At 62.7% G+C, this 20,017-nt stretch overlaps 1 protein-coding gene across 7 annotated transcripts in view; it reads left to right on the top strand.

Annotated features, from left to right (window-relative positions):
• GRAMD4 (GRAM domain containing 4) overlaps positions 1 to 20,017 on the top strand; it is a 74,592-nt gene that overhangs the window by 16,335 nt on the left and 38,240 nt on the right. For 3 of the 7 annotated variants that reach the window (XM_082739614.1, XM_082739609.1, XM_082739612.1), the window contains exon 2: positions 17,369 to 17,579. In XM_082739614.1, the coding sequence (XP_082595740.1) occupies positions 17,418 to 17,579 (162 nt within the window). In that variant the 5' untranslated portion in view covers positions 17,369 to 17,417. Of the gene's footprint in view, positions 1 to 6,923; positions 7,115 to 12,704; positions 13,131 to 14,625; positions 17,296 to 17,368; positions 17,580 to 20,017 lie in introns of those variants that run through there. The other 4 variants (XM_082739608.1, XM_082739611.1, XM_082739613.1 and 1 more) reach the window with 4 other exon arrangements.

Here is a 20,017-nt window from a genome sequence, read left to right as displayed (position 1 = left end):
CTGGGAAGGGGCGGGAGCCAAGTAGGTCAAAGCAGGTCAGCGTGAGCCTGCTGTCCCAGAGAGAGGGGCCGGTCACCCCCGTACCCTCCTCTCTCCGAGAGCTGACCCCTGTATCAGGAGGGTCGGCTCTATCCAGAGGCAGTTTGTGGGTGCTGGTGGGGTCGTTGAGCACAGGTGCAGTGCTCTGAGGGGGGTCAGGGGTATGAATCTGCAGGTTCCCTCCCCCTCATCCTCCTGACCTGGCTGGGAGCACTCGGGGGAGCCACTGAGCTCCCCGCACTGAGACCCAGGCTGGGAGTCTTACTGGGGAGGTGGCGCCAGGGAGGCCGGAGCCAGCCGTTTCCGTAGGCGTGCGTGGGCCTGGAAGGACGCTGCAGGCGGTCTGTCCTGCAGGGTCACCCGTGACCCTCTGTGTGTGTGGAGCCAGGCTTCCCCAGGCCTGGGCCAGTGTGCTGTGCCGGCGTGGGGGCTGCTGAGGGTCTGTCTTCTCCGGGAACCGATTTATGGAATTTGGGGATCAGGCCCCAACAGGTGCTGTTCTGTTGTCTTCCTGGGTCTTTCCTACCGTCCCTGAGGCCCCCACGTTGCGGCATCTCGAGGTTGTGGGACGGACTCGGCTGCCGTCCCCAGGCTGGATGGGAAACCACCGTTCTCGGCTGCGCCAACCTGTCTGTCTGGTTAAGCCAGGTCTCCACGCCTGCTTTCGGTGTGTCCTGCCCTCCCTGGGAATCCACGGCCAGCCCTTCGGCCCCCTTGGCTGGGACGAGCGTGGGGAGGTGGCTCCGGCGGGGATCGCGGAGCTGGATTGCGGCGGCCGGGCCGGGTGTGGACGCTGGCAGGAGGCCACCGTGGACACGGCGTGCGGGTTCCCCGGAGCCCCGCGGCCCGTGGGAAGGCGAGGATGCGGTGAGCCGGGCCGTCCGTGGATCCGGGGACTTGCTGAGGGACGTCTGTCTCACGGTTTAGGTGACATGCCCGCAGCGTTCCCATGAGGACAGGAGCGGCGGCATCGTGGAGGGCAGGCTGGTGTGGATCGTGGGTTGTTACCGGTGCTCTGTTTGCACGTTCCCCTCCAGGTGCGGAAGGCCGCGTGTTCTTACCCGTTGTGGGTTTTTAGTCATTTCAGGATGTGGCGCTGGACCTTTCTTGGGTCCGACGCTGATGAGAATTCGCGTGAGATGCTTGGGCCTCTTCTGCTCTCGTGAGCAAGTGGAGGCAGGAGCGTGGCCGTTCCAGGGCAGCAGCGTGGTCCTCCTGCCCCGTGGTTGTGGCCGCCCGAGGACTCCACTCGCGGAAGGTGCAGGACAGCCGCTGGTGCTTCCTCGTGGGACCCCCTCCAAGCGGCTCCCTCCCCAACTCTCAAAGGATGGTCTCTGGCCAGCTGTTCGGGGGTCTAGGTCTTTGGGGTCTGGTTGGCTGAGCTGTAGGGGCCTGCCTGGGGTCGGGTCACCCGCCGTCCGCCAGGGATGTGGGGGGTGGGGCAGCAGTGAGCCCCTCTGAGGGGCAGGTGTCCCGGGCCCTTTTCCAGCCATGCTGAGTGGCCGGATTGCAGAAGGATCGGGGGGCTGGGGCCGGGAGCCCAGGCACGTGCGGGGGAAAGTGAGTGCCCCGGGCAGGAACAGCAGCTTCACTCCGGGCCCAGTGGGGAGGGCTGGGCTGCGAGCTTGGCAGCCCTGCAGGAGAGGGTCTCGGGGAACAGGGACAAAGCAGACTGCGATGTGGGGTCAGGTCAGGACATTAAGATTTAGGGAGACTCCCTAACACAGGGCAAGTCGGTTTGGGGAACGCGTTCAACAGACGGGGCTGTGTGTGTCAGTGGTCACGCTGTTTCTTACGTAGCGTGGGGACGGCCGTTGGCTTTTCAGACTACGAGCCATGACTTTCATCCTTGCGCTTCTGGGAGTTGATTTTCCCTCACTGACCGTGTCCTCTTGGTTCTCCGTGGAGGGAGGTGAGAGCCTGTGCGCAGATGAGCCCTGCTCCGCATCGCAGCCCCGCGGCCCCGCGGTTCTGTCCGATTGTCCTGGCCGGAGCAGGTTCACAGTGTGGGTTTAGTTGCCTTCGCGGAGGAGTGACCTTTTCCCATGTGGGCCCCATCGTGCGCGTGATTGAGGGAGACCCCGGTGCCTCGCGCTGCGGGCGCTGTTTCTCCCGGGGAACCGCCCGGGAGCGAGGAGGCCGACGAGCCCACCTGAACCCGCAAGGCCCCGGGAAAGGTCGCTTGTTTCCGGGACCGTTTGTCAGGGTCCTGCGGAGACGGTCCTGCCGTCCTCGTCCGCCTCTTCTCAGGCGACCGGGAGACGGACCGTTGCATGCACGACTGTTTGTGGCTGGCGATGCCCGTGGTCTCCGGAGAGCATCCCGCCGACGCCTGCACGCGTCCCTCAGCTGTCACCACTCCGCGTCTCCCTCTCCAGGGCGTCCCCCATGTTTCGGAGTCACCTTGTCGGCCCAGCGGTGAGGGGTCCGCCGCAGGCTTGCTGACGCCCTTTGGTGCTTGCGACCTGGGGTGGAGGCTGTGCGGCTGCCGGCCTGGGGCCCTTAGGCCCTTGTCTGTGGTTCCCTTTCTTTCTTCTGTTCCCTTCCCTGTCACCACTCCCTTCTGCCTCACGTGTGTTCCACTCCTTCTCAGGCAGGCCGGCCCCCAGGAGGGCAGCACCTGTGTGCTCCAGACTCCCGCAGTCCTGTTACCGAGAAGGCTTTGATTGGCCTGCAGGGCTCAGTCTACGTTGTGGGGCGTCGGGAGACAGGCTGCTGGGTGCTGAGAACCACCGACACTGTGTGCCCTGGGCTGCTGAGGCAGGGTGGGCGTGCACACTCAGGTGTGAGAGCCCACGTGTCCTGGGCAGGGGTGTGCACCAACTGAGAGACACCTGTGGATGACGCCATCAGGGAGGGCTTCCTGGGGCCCCTGGAAGGTGCATGGGACCCAGGGACAGGGAGGGTGTTTGTAAGCGGAGGGGGTAGGGAAGTGTGCCTGGGGACCTCCTGTCACCTGAGCCCCCAAGGAGTGAGGCGGAGGCGGAGAAGAGAGAGGTGTAGCCACTGGCCTGGCTGGGCACAGGGGCATGGCCTCGCCCCTGCTGTCTGACTCTGTGCCAAGGGTCCACACCTGTACGGTGAGGGTGCCCTGCCCTGCCCTGCCCATCTGACGTTCCTCTTGCACATGTGGTGACACAGACCTGCCACGCGCTCTGTAGCCCGCCACCCCCCGCCCCCCGCCCCCCGTCCATGGTCTGACCCGCTGCCTGCTGCTGAGGCCCTGGTTGTGCCTGTGGACGGTTCCCTGCTGCCTTCCCTGAAGGCCTAGACTGGGGTCAGAGGGGGTCGCAGGCCTGTCCCCGCACGCCTTCTCCCGAATCGGGGCCGGGTGCTGGCTCTCCGAGTTGATCTCTGAGCGCTTTATATAATCTTCAGTTCGAGAGGTTGCCAGAGGCCCTTAGTTACACGGTTGTCTCTGCTGCTCCTCACCGGGTGAGAAAGTAAAACTAAGAATTTCAGAAATAGTCTTTAATTGATCAGAAACTGCCAACTCTAAACCCATTACATATTCACACAAGTAGCATATTTTATTTTCATTAAAATCATTGTTCCCCCACGCACCTCCCTAGACGGCACAGAAACGAGTGCAGGCAGCAGAGGCGGCTCTGCAGGCCTGGGGCTGGGCGGGACTGAACCCAGCCGGCGTGCCGGTCCGGTCCCGTGCGGGACTGAACACAGCCGGCGTGCCGGTCCGGTCCCGTGCGGGACTGAACCCAGCCGGCGTGCCGGTCCGGTCCCGTGCGGGACTGAACACAGCCGGCGTGCCCGTCCGGTCCCGTGCGGGACTGAACCCAGCCGGCGTGCCGGTCCGGTCCCGTGCGCCGTGCGCCGTGCGTGCGAGCCGGCGTGGGAGGGCCGATGAGCCTGGGGTTTAACCTTGCTCGTCCCCAAAAGGGGTTCCTGGGCCATAGTCCGAGAACTGCTGGTTTGGCCTCCGGAGAGATTTCCCTGACGTGGTGAATGAAGGTCCTTGTTTCTGTTTTTTCTGCGTTTTTAGAGTTTTTCTTATAAAAATATGTAAATAAGGTCCTTCTTGTCTTTTATTTGAAACATTTGATTTTAAAACTTCGCTGTGAAATAGCACGTTCAGGATTCAGGAGGGGTCGAAGCTCAAGTTGGGTCTCTAGTGCCCTCTCCCCTCCCCTCCCCTCTCTCCTCCCCTCCCCTCTTCCCTCTCCCTCCCCTCCCCCACTCCACCACCCCCCCCCCCCCCAGCTCCGGGGCTCCTGGCTCCTGGCTTGCCCACACTGGCAGGCAGCCGTCAGCCCAGGCTGCACGGTCTCCAGCAGGGCACGCAGGGGGCCTCACTTCTTCAGACGATGGGGGATCCCACGTGTGGCTGTCCCCCACGGATGGACATGAGGGCGCGTCCTGCTCTTTCTGCTGTTCCGGAAACGACACGGCAGTGAAGTGACCTTGCCTGCACATCATTTTGCAAGTGTGAGAGGTTCCTGAAAATGAAATTCCGCCGTTCCTGGGCGTTGCAAAATGGCCCCGTGCGCCTCCTTCCGAGCCGGGGACCCCGCTTCCTGGCCCTCACGCCTGCGTGCCCTGTGTCCGCTGGGCTGTTAGGGACAAGGCTTCTCACTGTCATTTCCGTGCGTGCTTCTGTCTACGTAAGTGACAGCTGTCCTTCCGTCTGTTGGAGCAGTGTTTGCCTTTGTCGGGAGCCGTCCGCACCTTCTGCGCATTTCTCCACGGGGCTGTTCATGAACGGCGGACACATGAATCCTCTGTGGTGTGTGCGGCCAACGTGTCCTTCTGGATTCTCATCTGTTTCACTGCTGACGGAGGTTTCTGCCTTGCAGAAATTGGTTTTGGAAGAAATCGGTGTTCTCAACTGTGCGTCACATCTTGCTTGGAAAGGCCTAGGCTGGTCCGAGGTCCCGGACCCTCCCCTGTGACCCTGGGCCACTCAGAGTGTCATCTGAGCGTGGCTACAACCTTGCTTTTCCCGCAACTACAGGGATGTCCCAGGTCGTTTGCAGGACAGTGTGTGTCTTTTCCCCTGTGCTGGGAAACGCCACTTTGATCCTGACGGCAGCTGGGTCAGCTTCTGTCCATTCTGCTTTGTTCCGCGGCCCTGCTCTCTGTTGATGCGCCGTCCCCACGCCTGCGGAAGGGCTGTAGCTGCGCCACGTTCTGTTACGTGGTAGGGCTGGACATTCCGTTGTATGAGACCAGCATACCGTCCATGTCCGTCTCCGGATCTCTGTCCCCATCCCATACTGAAACTCTGTCCCCATGGAACACGGACTGTCCATCCCCCTCTTCCCACCCCTGGTGCCCACCGTCACCCCTCTGTCTCTCTCTGTTGATGAGACTCTCCCAGGGGACGTCTGAGTAGCACCCTGCAGAATTTGTCCCTGTGTGGCTGGCTCATTTCGCTGGGCACAGCGCCCTCCAGGCTGGTCCATGCTCCAGCCCCCATCACAATTCCCGCTGTGCTCGAGGCCCCGCGATACGCCCTTGTGCATAGACCTTCCTTCCATGGTTTGTCCAGCCATGGACATGTTTGTCCATCCATCCGTATCTCTTCAAGGCCCACTTGTTGGTATTGGGGTGTGGCCCTGGACGTGGGGCTGATTGGTCCTCTGGTCCTGTGTTTATTTTCTGGCCATGGGTCCTGGAAATCAGACCTAGTGTTGTCCTGGGATTCTGGCGAACGGACGGCCCTGAGCCAGGCGGCTCTGGTCCCTGAGCAGGTCTGTGAGCTGTCGGGGTCGGGGGGACAGGGCGGGAGTGATGGAGACCGTCCTGTGCCCTTGCCTCCGTCTCGCACCCAGTCATGGCTGTGAGTCCCCCTGAGGGGGGGACCCCAGAGTCGCAGCAGCTGTGCTCACGGAGTCCTTCGTGCCAGCCTGGCCCAGAGACAGGCATGCGGGAGCCAGGCCTCCAGCCTCCCAGAGGCAGGCAGGTGGGGGCGGGATGGGAGGGCGGGAAGGCATGAAGCCCACGGGCCGTGTCGCTGTGGCTCTCTGTGCAGCTGCCGTAGGTGGCAGCTCCCCGCGCACTCCCTGTGCCGCAAGTCCGCTCCCCCAGAACGGACCAAGCCCCTCGGCCAGCCTTCTCTGCTTCCCACGGCCCCACGGTTTCCTCTGCCCACCCTGCTGGGAGGCTCCGTGGGGTGTCTCCCTCTGCAGCCCGTGGCTGACTGCTGCGGCTCAGAGCGGCCTGCCCCGGCCTGTGGCCCCCCGTCGGCCCGTGGCCCCCATCCCCCACTCACCCGACTCCTCCTCTCCATGGTCAGGAGGTGCCTGGGCCTTTGGCGAGCCTCCTCTGCATTCCCCCACTGGGCTGCATCTGGTGCGTCGTAGCTGCTCATTAAAAGCCCGCTGACCACCTCACTTGTCGCAGTGACTCCGAGTGTGCAGCGTGGCACCGGCACGCCTGCCTCCCTAGCCTCTGCCCCTGCCCCCGCTGCACGGCTTGAGGCTGTGAGCCCGAGGCCCCAGGGCTGGTGCTGCCACCTATACACAGCGGCCTCGCGGGGCCTGCAGATGCAGGTACAGGACAGCTTTGAGGGCGCAGCTGTGGTATTGGTTTTGGTTTTTATTTTTTTCTTTCGCGTTGGATGTGAGTTTGTAGCAGAGGCCCGTGCAGGCAAGGCTGCCGAGCGCCTGCCGGCCCCGCTGCCGTCCTGCCTCGTCCCGGCCTGCGTCGTGCGTCGTGTTCCGGTCTTGGCCCGCTGAGCAGGAAGTGTGGGTTCCACCTTCTCACCCTGTGTGGTTTTAAACGCGGAAAACCTTTTTGTGGCATGTGGTGCTTGACACCCTGGGGAGGCCTGGAAATATCCCAAGGGCTGGCTGGGAGGTGGGGAGCGGCTGGCGGGGGAGCCCCAGGCCTGGGCTGGGCGGAGATAAAATAGCAGCAACAGAGTGGCTTCCGGGCAGGTGGTTTGGCTGAGCACGAAAGCGCTTTCCGTCTAAGGCGCTGTTTAAAGCTGTGGGTTTACCCTGGTGCTCAATTCGCCTGGGGACCCGGAAGGTCTTTAAAATGCACCTCACCCACCCATGTCCTGACTGGTTGCCGGAAACAGGTGATGGCCAGGTGACGGCCAGGTGACGCCCAGGTGACGGTGGTGTTGGGCCGGGGGTGGTGTAGTTGAGTGCGCTGGGAAGGGGGCAGTGCACAGCTGTGGAGCATGGATTGATGGGTTTCAGGCAGGGGGTGGGACCGGGGCTGCCTCCTGGTGTCACAGGCGCTTATTCGTTGTCACTGCAGAGCCAGGGTCACTGCCCCGAGACCCGGGGATGGCCCTTCAGGGTGGGCAGTGCCCTCCCCCGTGCTGTTCCCAGCTGGCTCTGCTTCCAGCTCCTCTGCCTCAGACCGGAGTCGGGGGACGTGGGGAGAAGTCCCTGGCCCACGACTCGGGTGGACGGAGACGGTTCGGTGTCCCTCACTGAGATCCGTCTGGCCCCGGGGAGCCTAGAGACCGTCCAGGCTGCCCCAGCTTCCCCATGGAGGGCACCTTGCCCCTCACCCCTTTCCTTAAGAAAACTGGGTGGGGGCGAGGTCCGCGCACAAGCGTGTGACGCTCGGGCTGCTGTCGCTGGGATCCCCGGGCTAGCCAGGGCCCAGGTTCCTTGTTAGTGGGCCACTAAGTGCTGTGACCTTGCTGAGAGTTCTTGTTCCGCTGGGCGTCTGTCCCCGAAGGACCAGGGGCAGTAGAGCATGGCCCATAGGCCAAACCCTGCGCACTGCCACCTGCTTTTGTAAATAATGTTTTTGGCCCAGAGCCACACCCATTTTGTGGTCCAGCAGAGCGAGCTGAGAAGTTGGGACGGCTGTGCGGCCTGCCAAGCCCAACATTTCCTACCTGGCCCCTTGCAGAACAGGCTCGCCCGGTGCGGCCTCGTCTCCTGCGGTGTCTTCATGGTGCGTGGCCTTTGGAAAGCAGCCTGCTTTCAGACAGCTGCGAGCCCCGCCCCTTTCTGCTTTCAGGAACTTGGGCCGGGGCCATGGCAGGAAGTCATGCCTGGTGCCCGGAATTTGGAAGGTGTTTCCTACCAGCTGTCATTGGCTGGATCTCCTCAGGTCCTGGTTGCAAAGAGAAATGGAGAGAAACTGAAGTGAATTTGTGTGCACTTCTGGTAGCTTGTTCTATTTTCTGAGGTGACACGGAGGTTTTTGTCTGGCTGCTCCTAAACATTAGGTTTTCTTGTTAGCTCTGTGTTGTTTAAATAGACATCAGCGTGGCCACTCTGCCAGGCTCCTCCTCACTCAATATGCTAGTCAGAGCGGCCTGGGAGCTGTCCTACAGTGAGGGACGTATTAATAGAGGCATGTGCTGGGGAGGGTGGGATGGCTGGGTCTGTCTGGGGTTAGGGCAAGCACAGATTCCGGAGTCCAGTGAGGCTGCTTCCTGTTTCTGACATGCCACTTCTCTTTTATTCTGCTTCCCTGAGCCTCCGTTACCCCTTTTGTCAATTTAGCAGGAGTTCTTTCCTCTCAACATTGTGACCAGGACAGACGACACCTGTGATGGTGCTGCTGCCTGCGAGTTGGGGCCCTGCACAGGTTTTGGGGTGTACAGGAGGCCTGAGGACCCTGAAAGCATGGTGCTGGGGGTTTGTCCTCCCTTGTGTCGGGCCCTGTGAACACTCCGTAGCAGGTGCCCCCAGCCCCTGTCTGGGTCTTCCTCTCCAGGTGTGCCTCTGGGCTGAGGCCTAAATGCCTGGAGACAGGTCCTCAGGTGGCCCCAGCTCACACCTGTGACAGGCGCTGCCCTTTCTTATTTCTACTTCAGAGACTGGGAGGGCTGGGCTGGACCTGGCTGGCCCGCCTCTGCAGACCTCACTGTCGACCTTGGGGCTGCCCCCAGCTGGGGTCAGGGGGCATAGGCCTGGTTTGCGCAGGGCAGGTGGCAAGGCTGAGGCTTGGTCCTGGCGCACCAGCTGGGGGGTGCTGCGCCCTCTCTGAATTGGACGCCTGCCCCCTGCCCCAGGGTCTGGTCTGAATCCTCCCTTGGGATTCTGGGCACTGTGGCCCATGCTTCCCACTGCCTGTAGGCTCCGGTCACCCGCCAGCCCTTCCTTTCCTGCCTGCAGATGCTTTGGAAGTTTCTGATGGCCGGAGGGGTGGAGGCGAGGTAGGTCTTGAGTGTCCTGGACCCTCTTACCCTGGCCTCCCCCCTCTGTCAGGCAGGGATGTCACCATGGCGCCCCACGGGGAAAGTGACAGTGTGCAGGGAGAGTGACCTTTGTTGAATATGGATTTGGAAGGTCGGATCTGGGTTTTCGTCCTCATTCCTGCTGCGCACTGGCTGATGATGACAGGGTCCTTCCCCGTGCAGTTGAATGGGATCCCTGGCAGCTCTTGGAGGAGGGATGCTTTCAAACCCATGCTTTCAACATGCTTTCAAACCCAGAGACTGGCATGGGGGAAGGTGGTGTGACCCACATGGGGTCACGGGGTGTGGCAGCTGGGGCTGCCACTCGCAGCTGGATGGTGAGGAGGATCACCATGCAGACCGCGCTCAGTGGGCTCCCCAGTGGGAATGGCCCCAGGCAGGCACGCGTCCCCCCACTGTCCCCTCAGCTGTGGTTGGTATGTGGACGATTATGCTGCAGGACGCCCGAGTGGGGGTGACTTCATGGAGAGTGGGAGCTGCTTGTCTGGGCAGGCGAGTGGTGTCCCAGCACATGTGGGAAGAATGAGGGGTCACCTGGTGGCTGGGAATGCCTTGGATAGCAGGAATGTCCCTGGTCGGGTCCCAGGGGTTCAGGGGTGGGTCTTGGCACCTCCTTGGGGACCCAAGGGGGCTGGGATGGGGAGGATGGTGGGTGGAGTCTGGCTCGGTTCTGCTGTCCAGGCCCAGTGAGCTCATGGTCTGGGTCCCACCTCCAGGACTGTCTTTGGTCCCTTTGGCCCTCTCAGGGACTCAAACTTTGCATTTTGATCTTGGCTTCTGTTTTGTGCATATGTCCTCGAGCCCTACAGGGGAAGAAGGGTGAGTGGTAGTGCTGAGTCCCTTGGTGTTTCCTGAGCCCTGTTCTTATGTGCCTCTGACAGTGTGAGATGGAGGGAGGCAGACACATGTCCTGGCACCAACCCGTACCAGCTCGTACCAGCTTATACCAGCTTGTACCAGCGCGTACCAGCTCGTACTAGCCCGTACCAGCTCGTACTAGCCCGTACCAGCTCGTACTAGCCCGTACCAGCCCGTACCAGCCCACAGGCACTGTTAGCATTGCAGGGATCTGGGAGTTGGCCAGTAGGAAGAACGGGAGCCTGTAAACTCAAAGTTGGGTAAACTGGAAGCACACGTACCCGACCGAACCCCTCCTTGCCGAACTGCGTCACTGCTTTTATTCACTGGCGTGGTCCCGAGGTGGTTTGCATCGGTCTTGTCTGAAAGGTGGACATCCTGGCTCACAGTGGCCACAGCATCGGGCCCCACCACGCACCCATGCCTGCTCGCAAATGGCCCCGGGGGGAGCAGCCACACCCCCAGAATGGGCCGATGCCGCGCATCAGGGCTTCACTTCTCGTTTCGTTGATTGGGCTTCGTTGAGGGACGGAAAATCCGCGTGTGTGACATGTGTAGCCACTCGCTGTGAGTGGCACAGAAGAGCCGAGGTGACTGTGCGCTGCTCTCAGAAAGCTGTCCTGCCCTTGGGCAGGGAAGTCCCTGTCCATGAGCCACGCATGGGGCCCTGACACGTGCCTCCCACGTGCACCTTGTCTGTCTGGTTCATGTGAGCAGAATTGCCAGCCAGCAGTCCTGCCCGCGCTGGACTCGTCTGCCCCTGCAACCGTGGTGGACAAGGGAGGGGTGTTAGGAGAAGCTGGAACGTCCGTGAGCTGCGCCGGCCGCACGTTTTACCAGGAGCTGAGTGTGTGTGCCGCTGTGTGTCCGTGTGGTTTGTAAGAGCCGTCCGGCCGACGTCTCTGCTCTCGGGTCCCCGGAGCCACTCCCTGCGCCATCACAAGCTCTCCAGGCCGTGTGCGTGATCCCAGGTCACAGAAGAGGGGGGTGACAGCTCACACCGGGCCCTCTCAGCTCTCCCGCTCTCTCTGACTCTCCAGGGCCACCCAGGCCGTTGTCAGGGTCACCGAGCTGGTGGGACCTGTCTGCATATCTTCACTGGCAGATTACACAGGAGGGTTTGGGCTGACCTTCGTGGGGGCAGACCGGCCCTGAAGATGCTTGCCCCTGGGAAGAAATTCAGGCCTCTACCCCGCCTCCAGAGAAACACCCAGGTTATTGGAAACTTGGCGTTAAGTTTTCTGCAAGTGTTTATGGATTTAAGGGCTGCAAACCCCAGCGGGTCTCCTGGACGAAGTCCGTGGACAGCCCTTTGCTCTGAGGGTTCTGTGGAAGGACAGCTCTTCGCGGCTGTGGCCGGGGGGCCCAGAGCCGGCGTAGGGTCCCGTGTTTCCTGGTGCTCAGAGACTGGTCAGCACGGCCCCTCCTTTGTGCATCATTGCTTCGTTTGTGGGACGAGGGTTTGTGAGCCTAGCACAGGTCACGGCTCGCCTCTGCCCTTAAGGCCTGTGTTCTTACAGGGCAGGGCTGGGGGCCCAAATCCTAAACGGGGACGTTAGCTGGAAGTTCCCGGACCCCAAACCAAATGGGATGATGGTTTTCAAGGTGTTGTACTTGGAGAAAAAGGCTCTGGGATGGGGAATCCCCCAGAACTAGAGGTGCTGGGCCCCGCAGTAGGAGCAAAGGTAGTGGCCAGAGGACCCCCAGGGGCTGGAAGTCCGGTTTCCTGCCACATGGAGAAGCGCTCTGTGAGGTGCCGTGGCATCCCCACCCCAAGTCCAGCAGGGCAGGAGGGTGTGGTCAGGGTGCAGAGGCAGATGTTGTGGGACCTAGCTTGGAGAGGAGGGCCGTGTGTGCTGCAGGTGGCCCTGGAGTAATGGCGGGTTCCTTCAGGGGCTATGGCTTGAGCAGTGTGGATACACACGCCGTCCAGCCGGGGGTGAGTGGAGACTCTGGCTCTGCACTAAGCCCAATAGAACTGAGACGTCCAGCAGGCCGCCCGCGGATAAGCCAGAGCAGAGCTCCTGGGGAAGCCTGCAGGTGCTAGTTCGGGGGGAGGACATCTGGGTGTGGACACCAGGGGTCTTTGGGGTCCTGCTGCCTGTGCCCAGCTGGCAGGACCCAGCTGTGAATCTGGGTGAGGGAAGGGGCTCACACACAAGCCTTGTGTTTGGGGAGACCTGGGGGTCATCCGCTGTGAGCCAGCATCTTGAGCCTGGCCATGGGGTTGGGGACAGGGTCAGTGGCTCTGGCATCAGACCACTCCCAGGGGAGTTCCTAGCACAGGGCCCTGCAGGACTGAATGGGAGTTGTGTGTGTGCTGGGGTTCTGGGGGCGAGGCCCTTGGGGTGCTGATTAGGACACCCAAGTCAGCACCTCCCCAGCCCTCCTGGTCCCCCTGCAGAGCCTCCGAATCTGCAGCTGCCCTCCCAGGCCGCTCTGCGGGGTCTGGAGCTGTCTTCCCAGAGGACGGGGAGGATGGGCCGGCTCTGGGCCTGGCTTGGGGAGCGGAGAGGCGTGGGTTCTCAGCATCTGTGACTCCCAGGAAGAAGGCTTAGGACAGGGCTGGGTCCTGTGGGAAAGTGGACACTGTTTATCCTTGGATCAGCAGGAGAGCCCCTAGATAATCGGGAGACGAGGCCAGGCCGGGGAGTGACGTGCGCGGCGGGTCGAGGGAGATTGGCTGGGACACGGCAAGCGCCAGAGACCAGGAACTACTCTTTTAAGAATCTTGGCTGGGAAGGGAAATGAAGTCCTTTGTGGTTTCCAAGTCCAGTTTCCCTAGACACTGCCGTCTTTGTGTGTCCAGAAGCCATTCAGTGGGTTTCCAGAGCAGCACGCTTTGTGTCTTGGGGCCAGCTCTGCTGGACTCGGTCCTGCATGCAGGGGACGCGGAGCCCGGCGGGTGCTGCCCGGAGCCAGCCGAGCCCCACCACCCTGTGCCGCAGCCCCAGGTGCCCCCGCTGTGCGTGTTCCCGGCTTGCTCGCTGCCACGGCCAGGGTTCCAGCGTCCTTGCAGAGCGCCCTGGCTCTGAGCAGGGTTCTGGAGTAGCTACGGCCAGGGGGCCTCTCCCAGAGCGTCTGCGTCCACGCGGAGGTACGGGAGGGGATTCCCTCCGCCGGAGGCAGGGCCTGTGGCCACGGATCCTGCTGAGCAGCTGGGCCCCCTTGGGGTGGGGGGCTTACGGGAGCTGCCCTGAGTTGCCCAGGCTGGGCCCGTGGGTGCTTCGGGGGGGCGGTCCCAGGGAGGGCATCTGAGGAGGTAGGGTCAGGGCTTGGGGGGCCGGTGGGATACAGGGAGGGCTAGCTGGGGGGCTGGGGGACACATGGCAGCAGCATCCAGAACGCAGGTGCAAGTAGGATTTGTCGAAAGGGCACCCACCCCGCACGGGGTCTGTGTGGAAAGCTTCGCTCTGGGTCCCACTTGGTATCTGAGATCCGGCCTCCTCCGTGTCCGACACGGTGGTCCACACTGGTCCCCCATCTTTAGTGGACAGTTGGGGGTGAACCGGGTTGAGCAGTGTGTCCTCCCCAAATTCCCATCCACCCGGATTTTGTGGATCTGGCTTCTTTTGGAACAGAGACTGAACGGACATAATCAAGACGGCGTAGTCCCGGGCTAGGCTGTGCCACACGCCGGCCCAGCGCAGGGGTGCAGCGCGGCTCCCCTCGCAGCCTGGACCCAGCCCCCGGTGGGGTGGGTGGGGAGGGTGGGGAGTCCTGGGTCTGGTTCTGAGCAGACAGTAGTGTGGATGCTTCATCCTTCAAGGGGCCCAGGGAGCCTGGGGAAACAGGGGGATGGGGCTGAGCTTCTGGGAACCCCTCTCTTGGGGGGACTGTGCGTCGAGACGCCCTGGTGCGGGCTGACATGAGGAGCCGGCAGGAAGAGCCCAGGGTTGGGGTGAGCTGGCGGTGGGCAGGACGCGCCCATGGCTCCCCGAGGCATGCATTGCGTTCTGGTGGTGCGGGGGGCTGGACACTGGGTGCTTTGTCCCCTGTCTTGCTGCTGCCGTTTTGTCGGCTTGCTGGAGCCGAACTGGGAGAGTCCAGCTCTGTCCCAGCTCCAGGGACAGCAGAGAATCCCGGACAGCGAGAACCCGCCAAGCCAGAGCCTTGCAGGGGGTACAGAGCTTGGTTGGCGTGAGGCCAGCTCTGGGCCCTCTGCTCTGGGCACAAGTCAGCCAGGGGTCCCTGCTCCCAAGCCGCAGCCTGGCCTGCCCCCTGTGCCCCGAGTTCCTCTGGTGCAGGCTGCCAAGGAATCCCTCGAGCCTTCTTGGAGACGAGAGGAAGTAGGTTTTATATGGCTGTACTTCCCATACCCAGTTTTTATTTTTGTAGTTTATTTATTTATTTATTTATTTATTTATTTTTAAAGATTTTATTTATTTATTTGACAGAGAGAAATCACAAGTAGATGGAAAGGCAGGCAGAGAGAGAGAGGGAAGCAGGCTCTCTGCTGAGCAGAGAGCCCGATGCGGGACTCGATCCCAGGACTCTGAGATCATGACCTGAGCTGAAGGCAGTGGCTTAACCCACTGAGCCACCCAGGCGCCCTATTTTTGTAGTTTAAAAAGCAGTAGGAACACTTTATAGGACATCTGGAGAGAGTCTCACATACCACCCGGTGCAGGGTCCTGTGTTACCTTTGGACTATTTGCTGTCACCGTGCGGGGGGGGGCGGCAGCCTTTGTCCCTCGGGGCTGAGATCCTGTGTGAGTCCCCTGTGATGCCGTGCCTGCCGTGTGGGGGGCGGGGCGGCTGGATCGTGGACCGTGCTCCGGGGTCACATCTCCCCACGGGGGCGACACGCTCCCCACGGGTTGGGTTCACGCTCAGGAGGCAGCCTCACCGGCTCTGAGGGCATCCGCGCTCGCGGTGCCGCCGCCTTCTGCCTCGCGGCGTGGCTGGTGTTTCCTTTTTAGGGAACTTGGAGGTTTTTGCTCGAGTGGTGGGTAGATCTCCTCTGGCTGCGAATTCTTCTGCTCAGGAAAACTCGCCCATCTGTGCGCCGGGGTCCTGGAGCTCCTGCCCGGGTCCTGGAGCGGCCGCAGCGCGCCCGTGGTCATCCCTCACGGCCCACGGGGTTATGCCTGGTTCCGCTGTGTTCTTTTCTTCTTTAACAAGTGGAAGGCTGGGGGTTCCCAGGGGCTCTGTCGGGGAAGCGGCTGCCTTTGGCTCAGGTCATGGTCCTGGGGTCCTGGGACCAAGCCCTGACTCCCTCCCCCCGTGCATGCTGGCGCGTTCTCCCTCTTCTCGGATAAGGAAATCAGCCAGTCTAGTAAAAACAGTCCGAAGTTTGCTTCTGTCCACTTGACTCTTAGACTCTTTCGTGCTGTGATTGTTCTTGTCATTTCTCTTAAAGAGACCGTTAGCCCCTCTCTGGGGACCTGGTCAGCACAAAGTTCTCTTTTCTTTAGGTTTCTATTATTTTGGAAGTAGACTCGTCCGTGCCTCTGTGGAGCTCGCGGCAGCTGTTCTTCCGGGAAGCCAGCCCGCGCCCTTGCCCACATGCAAGCAGCCTGCTGCCCTGGGGCCCTGGGCCGTGCCCCACGGCTGCCCACGGCTGCCCGTGGCCCACACCAGCCCCCGAGGCCACGCCGGGCCCCCCTTGGCGTCATGCGCTTCTGGGCTCTCCTGCGTCCTGGGGGCCTTGGGCATCAGGTGTCCTGTCGTTTTTGCCATCAGGGCCACATCAGGCCCCCTGGTAGTACTCCGGGCGAGCTTGGAGAAGCGCCTGGCCCAGGACCCCTGCAGCCCCTCCCTCCCCGTGCAACGCACCCCTGCTGTTCTCATAGACCAGAGTGAGCTCTGGTCCATCCGGCTGGAGTCCTAGGAGCCCCACTGCCGGCACCACTGCTCGGGGCAGGCAAGCTTGCCGAGGGGGGCGGAGGGCCCTTGCAGGGTGGGGGGCAGATACCCTGGGCCGTGATTGGAGAGTCCTTCGAGAGTGTTTGTGCCTGCACGGTCCCAAACAGGAAGTACTTTTCCCCAACTTTGTGGTTCTCCCTGACACATCCCCACTGGGATAGTCGGGGCCGAGCTGGATCCGACCTCTTCGGCCCACTCCCCACCCGCCTCTCGTGGAGATGCTCGAGTGTTCACTGGGGCCAGCGTCCAGCTCCCGCCCGGTGTGCGTCCTCTGGGGCTCCCAGAGCGCTGGTCTCCCTGGTCTCATTCCTTCCGAGGCCGAAGCCAAGGCCCAGCAGGGGGTGAGCAGAGGAGGAGGCTTTGAGCCCCGCTGTGTCCCGAGCCCCCACCCTCCTGCTGGGACCCAGGGCCTCTTGCAGAAGGTGGGGGGCTGGGTCTGGTGGGATACCCCTGACGCGCGGCCCTGCGCCCAGGAGCTGTGTGACTGGGACTTGGGTTGGAGTTTGTGGCTTCTGCTGTGGGCTTCAGAGGGAGGCTGGCTGCGCGCGCCGGCGAGCCCCTCCCACTCTGCCCCCTGGGGCTTTGCGGGCCGGCTGGCCTCTCCTGGCCCACTTGGCGCAGAGATACGGGGCAACCTGCTACATGTCCATCTCCGTGTGACCCCGCACTGGGCCGGAGGGCACAGGCAGGCAGACTTCTTTCTGCACCTGTGGCCTGGGGCTGTGCTGGGGAAGCAGGTGGGCCAGCGCTGGGCTCCTGACCAGCCTGTGTGTGGGAGGATCTCTCTGAGCACGACCTCAGCAAGCCGGTGAGGGCCGACCGGCGGGCAGGAAGGTGCTTGCGGCAGACGGAGCAGCCTGGGTCGTGTCCCTGGAAGTGGGGACCAGGCCGAGTCAGGGCACATGAAGCCAGGGCTGTGCTGGGTTCGGAAGGGATCTACTGAGACGTCCTCCTGCCGAGCATTCCAGTGGATTCTGGGCGTTTGCTGCTGTCTGGGCGGTGTGCCTAGCTGCAGCTCTGAGCGCATCCCCGAGGGCCGGCTCTAGGAGTGGCCAGCCCTCTTCCCTTCTCTTTGAAGCGTTTCTGCCCTGGCTTCGCCCGGTTCTGGCCTCCTTGTGCACCAGGCTGGCCGTCTTTGTGGCCGGGAAGGTCCTGCTGAGGGGCCTGGCTTTCTTCTACCTTGTGGGGGCCCCATGGGGGAGGTGACATTGTTGGGGCCAGGGGCAGGGGCTTGGCCAGCTGAGTGGGAGTGGTGGAGGGGCCCAGGCTGGTGGGTGCCAGGTAGGAGCCAGTGGGCCCCGAGTTTTCCTTGAAAACCCAGAGCGGCCCCTCCCCGAGGGCAGGGCTCAGCCGCGGGACCAAGGCCTATGGAGGAGAACCATGCACTCAGGCAGGTGCGTGTGCCATGGGGCGGGTGGCCGGCAGGGGTGACCAAGTGACCGAGCCTCTTCCTTCCTTCTCGTGCAGGGACCCCGACCGTCATGTTAAGGTAAAGCAGAGGGGCTCGGTGCTGAACATGCTAAGGAGGCTGGACAAAATCCGGTTCAGAGGTCACAGGAGAGACGACTTCCTCGATCTAGCAGAGTCTCCAAATGCCTCGGACACCGAGTGCGGAGATGAGGTGCCCCTGAAGATGCCTAGGGCCTCGGCCCGGGACAGCGAGGAGCTGAGGGACACTGTGAGTACGCCAGGCGGGCGGGCGCGCCCTCCACCGTCCGGCTTCGGCCCCGGGGACCGCTGCGGGGGGCGGGGGGCTGCCCCCCCTTACATGGTCCAGCTGAGTGTGCCCTTGGCATCCGCGTCCCGACCGGTGTGGCTCCCCTCTGCCCTCGTCTTGCTCCCCACTGGACCTCACTGGCCATTGGCAGGTGCCCGGCTTCCCTATCAAGGATCGCACAGCCTTTACCATGGGTCCATCCGGCCGCCGGATTTCTTTTCCTTCCTCGCTGGTTGGCCAACTTCTCATGGGGAAGTCACGCGCAGAAAGCTGGCCCCTGTGGGCCGGTCCGTGGGCGCTCTTCAGCGGGGCAGCAAGTGTCCATTGAGCAGCTCAGCTGGGCGGCGTGGCTGCGGCGGGACCTGGGCTTGGGTGGGCTCTGCCTTCCGGATCTTGTGCCTCTTCAGCCGGGAGCGGGGCAGGGGCAAGGTGGGCTCTGGCCAGAGGTGATCGCGGGGCTCACTGTCCTGGGTGCAGCTGCCCGATGTTCCCCTTTGCTGGTGAAGAAGCCCAGAGCCGTCCTGCCCGGTGTGGACGGCCGGAGTCGGTGGCCCACTGGTTTCCTCTCTGAGCCCCTGAGCCAGCTCTCCTTCCCAGGTGTGGCCTGGGAGCACTCGCCTTCTCTGGCTTCTTATATTATTAATGCCTTTGAACAGGGACTGCGAGTTCGCTCCTAGCAGGAATGAATAATTTACCAGCACTGCCTCTAGAAGCCGGGCTGCCCAATCAGGTGGGCCGGTGCTGCAGAGCCGGGAGCGGAGCCCACCTGAGTGTTGGCCGCTGTTTGCTGGCATAGATAGGCCAGTCCTCCAGCCTCGGGGCCCCTGAGGGGACCGTGGCCCTGCTGCTGGGTCTCCCGGGGCACCATGTGTGGCCGGTGGCAGCCTGGGGTGCTGCGAGCCACGGATCTATGGTGGTCCTTGGGCTTAGTGGGCCGTGGCCTCTTAGGTGTGTGAATCCCCACACAGGGGTCTGAGCACACCATGGGGTGCGACAGGGATCTTGCGGCAGACTCACCGGGCGCCAGGCTCCGTCCGTTTGTCCATCCTGCCAGAAGTCTGTGGCAGCCGCCCTGCTGTGGGTGCCCTCTCAGGAGAGACCTGGACTTGCCTTGGTGCGCGGGGCCTGCCGGGCTCTGCCTGCGCCCCTGACGTTGGTCTGAGCAGTGGCCGCTGCACTGGGATGTGCCGGTGATGCGTTGACAGCTCCCCACTGCGGGACCCTCTCCCCCATGGGCTGCATCCCTGCTGGGTGTGCGGGGCGTGCGGGGCGTGCGGGGCCCAAGCTGTCTGTTGTCCTGGTGGCGGTTACCAGGCCACACGGACGCAGCCCGGGGCGGCATCCCCATGGCTTCCCGCTCTGCGCCGGGGGAAGAGCGAGGCTCTGGTTTGTGGCTGTTGCTGTGAGGGAGGCTGGTTATCTTTGGGCTTAGGCTTTGTTTTTTTTTACTTTACTTATCTTTGATTGTGATAAAATACTCCTAGAGCTCCCGTCCTGGCCACTGTTTGGTGTGTTCTGTGCTCTCACGGTGTCGTGTGACCATCGCCCTGTCTGTCCCCAGAATGTTGTCCTCACCCCAGATGCAAACCCCATCCCCGTAAAACACTGACCCCACCCCGCCCTCCAGCCCCTGGTGCCCACATCTACTTTCCGTCTCTGGACCAATAGGTCCCATGAGAGAGTCCCGTAGTGATTGTCGGTTCGTGCCTGGCTGCCCCCTGGGTCCCGGGCAGAGTGGACGCAGCGGTGGAGGGCAGGGCCATGGGCGGGGGAGGGGGCCTGGGCCGGCGGACAGGCTTGAGGGGGCCCGAGATGGCGGGGTGTGTGGAGAGTGTGCAGCAGTGGGGGTGATGTCCAGCTTTGGGGTGTGACCGGGGCGGGGACAGGCCATTGCAGATGAGGACAGGGGACAGAGGTCAGGGCTGACCAGGTGGGTCAGTGACACACCAGTGAGGAGAGGTATGATGGGGAGGGGAGCAGAGCCCTAGAGCTGGGGCAGACCTGTGACCCCATCCATGCAGGAGGCCGAGGGACAGGGTAGCAGGAAGTACTGCCCTGAGAGGGTCCAGGAGAGCCAAAGAGGTGGGGAGAGGGAGGCCACCAGGGTAAGGGAGCAGGAAGAAGTGGCCCGTCCATGTCCCTGGCTTTGTGGTGGGCCTTGGGGGTTAGCTCAGCCGGGTCCCGGGTGCAGGCCCCGGACCCCCAGCTCATTGTTGCTCCTGGGAAGTCTGACAGGTGGTCAGCAGCAGGGACCCAGGGGGCTCACGGAGGGGCTCGAGCCTCAGAGTGCCACCCCTGGGGCTCGCATCCCCGTGGGCGCTGCCTCCCGGCTGGTCGGCTCCCAAAGCGACCCCTCCCCTCCCTCCGTCCACTGGGCTCCGGCTCGGAGCTGCTGACGG

Source organism: Mustela nivalis (assembly GCF_964662115.1).
Source record: "Mustela nivalis genome assembly, chromosome: 7".
Lineage (NCBI taxonomy): Eukaryota > Metazoa > Chordata > Mammalia > Carnivora > Mustelidae > Mustela > Mustela nivalis.
This window is presented reverse-complemented; position numbering and strand designations above follow the sequence as displayed.